The 4,404-nt window shown below is 45.4% G+C and overlaps 1 protein-coding gene across 1 annotated transcript; it reads left to right on the forward strand.

Moving 5' to 3' along the window:
* Nucleotides 1-362: 362 nt before the first annotated feature.
* On the forward strand, nt 363-4,186 carry hoxb4a (homeobox B4a). The gene is made up of 2 exons (XM_080488242.1): nt 363-928; nt 2,462-4,186. The coding sequence occupies exons 1-2, from the start codon at nt 469-471 to the stop codon at nt 2,773-2,775; spliced, it is 774 nt and encodes a 257-aa protein (XP_080344368.1). The 5' UTR covers nt 363-468; the 3' UTR covers nt 2,776-4,186.
* The last annotated feature ends 218 nt before the right edge of the window (nt 4,187-4,404 follow it).

The following is a 4,404-nucleotide window of genomic DNA, read 5'->3' on the forward strand; positions in this document are numbered from 1 at the left end:
TTTTTCTTTCTTTAATCTGTTTCTATTTGAGATGTCAATCAGAAATTGGCATCTGTACTGTACTGTTGTGTGTCCGTCTTCACTCGGAGCGGATTGTATATTCAGCATGTCTTTGTTATTGTTGGGATTCTCTCTGCTTAGAACTGCTTGCATGCCGACATGTGCCACAGAGGAATACACAGGCAGCGGGCACAGGGGTGGGGGCTATTGTATGCCCATGAAGTGAGGCCATACGAAGACGCGTGTGCGGGGGCCGTATGTATGCCTAATCCCATTTCCTTATCCGGGGTTCGTCCTGGAGGCGCACCATTGGCCGGCCGCTGTCACATGGCTCCGTAACTTTGTTCACTTGACAGAAAAGTAGGAGGGTTCAGCGGAACAGGAATAACCGAAGAGTAAAGGGATGAGATATAAATTTTAGTTATATATTTTCCGAGTAGGTGCAATTCCACAAAAAGGCTGAAATTAATGGCCATGAGCTCCTATTTGATCAACTCCAACTATGTGGACCCGAAGTTCCCTCCGTGCGAGGAGTACTCACAGAGCGACTATCTACCCAGCCACTCTCCGGACTATTACAGCTCCCAGAGGCAGGAGCCTGCCGCCTTCCAGTCGGACTCTCTCTACCACCACCACCCGCACCACCAGAACCAGCACCGGGCCGAACCGCCCTTCACACCGTGCCAGCGCACCGCCGCGGCAGCGCAGCCCGCCTCGGTGGTGATGTCCCCTCGGGGTCACGTTGTCGGACTGCCGTCCACTCCGGTCCCGGAGCCAAGCCTCCGCTGTGAGTCGGTGACACCGAGCCCGCCTCCGCCTCCGTCCTGCGGCCAAACGCAGCCGCACAGCCAGAGCGCGTCTTCTCCGGCCAGCGGCCGCAAGGACCCAGTCGTCTACCCGTGGATGAAGAAAGTCCATGTAAACATCGGTAAGAGCTGCATGCAAACTTCTTCCTCTCTCTCACCCCCCTCTCTCTCTCCCTCGTTGCGCCTTTGTGCTTGCAGCTGAAAGCCATGCAGCCAGCTGAGGTGTCCACCATCTAAATCTACGGCTTCCCCTCGCCGTGTTTTTCGTTAGAGAAGAGTAGCCCTTGGGTCAAGATTTACGATCGTCTGTTTGCAGGGCCAATATAATTACACCCGCCATAAATTTTTATTACACCTCTCCGCTGAGGTGCCTTTTGAAGTCCGATCTCGGGCTCGTCTGCTCTAATCCCTCGCCTTATGACAACTCAGACCGAGCCCATAAGTTAGCTTTTATGCTTTGGTAATTTGATTTTAAGTGGTCGGGTTGTATAAACGGTGTACTTTACTTTGTCGAGCTTTCCTTTTCTTCCCCTCTCGTTGTTCCAGGGTAGCGAAAGTTTTATGGCAGCTGAAATATTCATGTTTATGGAGTCGGCCGTAAAACACTAATGTAAAAGCAAGTAGCTGCACTCTATTATGGCTTCTCTGTGACTCGCTGCCTTTTGTGTGCATGGGGATAACCGGGACGTTTTGCAAAGACTTTCTCACCTCCCGAGCTACTTAGTCGGTAAGAAACAGAGTTTCTCTCATTTTAACTATTTCTGCAGAGCTGCTCCAGTTGTCAACAACACAATGCTAATCAAGTGAAAACATAAGTGAAAGAAAAATATCCAGGACACCGAGGCTCCGAGTTTTTCTAAATTTGCGTGCATTTATGTGCGTTTTTCTGGTAGTATTTATTTATTTTTTGTCGTCATACGTGCGTCAGAAAAGCGCACGTTGGGCACCGCCATGCCTCCCCGTTTTCTCCCCATATCACAACATTTGGGCTGTGTGACCGCACAGGGAGGAACATTGCCGTAGGGCCCCTGAAATGACACCTGACAACATGTGTTCATTGAAAAGAAAAGAAAAAGAATGCAGTGAAAACCAAAGGAGGTGCAGCTGTGCATTGAGCCTCGCGTCTTGAACGTAGGGCATGGCGGAAGAGCGTGAGGCAGTAGAGGGTCTCACCAGGTTACAGCCATTTTGCAATATGTCACAGCACAGCTTACCGTAGCTGCACTTTTCTCTTTGTTGCATGCTCATTGGAGAGGGACCCCGTGTTTGTCTTCTGCGAGCCATTATTGCAAAGCTGGGAAATGGCAGCTAGCTATCCTTAAGGAAACTGCATTGCTGATTAAGACTAGGCTATATTTATTTTTGAATATATTATTTCTCAACAAATATTTTGATATTTTACCCCTTTTCCCCTCAGAGTTCTATCAGTATTCCTATAATTTATCAATAATAAAAAAATAATATGTTTGTATGTTAGCTTTTTCCTCTTCCCTATTATTATTATTATTATTATAATTATTATTATTATTATTATTATTATTATTATTATTATTATTATTATTATTATTATTATTATTATTATTATTATTATTATTATTATCTGTGTTGTTGGTATTGTTGCATCTGTATTTGATGTGTGTGTTTTCCTCTTACAGTGAACTCGAACTACACGGGCGGGGAGCCGAAGCGCTCTCGGACAGCCTACACCCGCCAGCAGGTTCTGGAGCTGGAGAAGGAGTTCCACTACAACCGGTACTTGACGCGCAGGCGCAGAGTGGAGATTGCGCACACGCTGTGCCTGTCGGAGCGTCAGATCAAGATCTGGTTCCAGAACCGGAGGATGAAATGGAAGAAGGACCACAAGCTGCCCAACACCAAGGTCCGCTCCGGGACTAACAGCAGCAGCAGCTGCAACACAAACTCCCAGGCTCTTGCCGGCTCCCAGAACCGCTCCTCCGGACCGCTATAGCCCTGCGCGGACCTCATGCTCGTCCCACCTCTAGTCTCTTGCTCCCTAATAACCCAAACTGAATGCAAAATGGGGGAAAGCGATTGTAAAACCACAGGAAGCTGCACTTTTGGACCTGGATAACGCCTTCACATGATCACCACATGGCCCTGACGCGCGCTGATGTTAGTTACGATAACATGGCGGTTATGACGCGCGGGGGAGTGGAAGGGGAAGATTAACCATTCATAAAATATATGAACTTAACGAAAGTAGGAGAGTGAAGGAGAAAACGTAGCATCTCTCTCTCTCTCTCTCTCTCTCTCTCTCTCTCTCTCTCTCTCTCTCTCTCTCTCTCTCTCTCTCTCTCTCTCTGGTTCCCACCTGCGTGTGGTTTCTTTCCTTCTCTCCTTCTCTTTTTCTATCCAATTCTTTTTTTGGGGGGGGGGGGGGGGGGGGTACTGAAGATGGATCCTAGTTTTCATCTTTAATCATGCCAAACTCGGGCCCCATTTGTCATGTTTACTCTCCGGGTTCAAAGCAGCGGGGTGAACCGCGGCACTGCCCATTACCTCTTCACCCCTTCTCTCTCCCATCCTCCGCTTTTACGCGTAATAAAAAGGGAATTCTGGTTTCACCCAGAGAAGTATTGCACCACTCTTCTTCTATTTCTTCTGTTCGTATTTATAATTCTCCTATACAGCAAAGAAATGTATCCTCCGGTATGATCCAAAGTGACACTCCTCCATCTCCCTTACTGTTTAAACGGTCTCCGTTCTGTTTACTTCCGAGCTGTATTATCGACGAACAAGCTTTCACAATGTCGAATGATAGTTATTTTTGAATTCAGTGTTGATTGTAAAACGATGCTGGTGTCGCTGAGAGTGAAACGCAGCGTTTCTGTTGTCCAGTTTCTTGTTTGTTTTGTGATATTTTTTTTTTTTTTTTTTTTTTGTATACAGGGACGTACGTAAGTCTCACGGTGAACTAATGCAAACATTTCCCACCACTTACCACGCAGGGTCTATAAAGCTGCCTAAACACTAATGAATCGCACCAAATCCTGGTACAAAAGCCCGAGAACACGTTTTAAACACATGTACTACCTATTACCTCAGTTGTACCTATATATAAATATATATGCTTTATTTTTTTGGTCATATTATTTAGTTATTTTGCTCGTTTAATGAAGTGACAGCTTTTCGAGCTTTTATATTTTTGGAATTGTGTGAGGAGTTATAATAATTATTATTACACGCGATACAAAAAGCGCTATTCCTTTTGTTGTATGTGGAAACATTTCTAAATGTAATTTAATTGTTCTAGAAAGGGACATACAGATAAACAAGAAGCTTCTTGTTGCATGAGCCATGTGGATTTATGTCTTTTTCTTTGTGTCCCCTATTTCCGCACATTAAATGCGCGCACACTTCTCTTGTCTTCCTTTGCTTCTTATTCTCCGTTGTGCCACTTGCTCTTTAGATATTTTATTTTTCAAGTATTTTGTTCAAATTGATAGTATTTTATGTACATTCCAAAGATAGCTTTGTTTGTGATGATGTCGATGAAGAAGACAAGGCGTTGTTTAACGTGTGTATGAAAGTTGCTCCTTTTTCTCTGCCTATGGCTCCTTGGTGTCTACCTTACAAT

This window comes from Lipophrys pholis (assembly GCF_963383615.2).
Source record: "Lipophrys pholis genome assembly, chromosome: 19".
NCBI lineage: Eukaryota > Metazoa > Chordata > Actinopteri > Blenniiformes > Blenniidae > Lipophrys > Lipophrys pholis.

Bases quoted from the DNA above. Each gene is read 5' to 3' on its own strand.
- hoxb4a (XM_080488242.1), top strand. From the start codon at position 469: ATGGCCATGAGCTCCTATTTGATCAACTCCAACTATGTGGACCCGAAG. The intron at 929-2,461 runs GTAAGAGCTGCA...TTCCTCTTACAG, and splicing joins GAAAGTCCATGTAAACATCG to TGAACTCGAACTACACGGGC.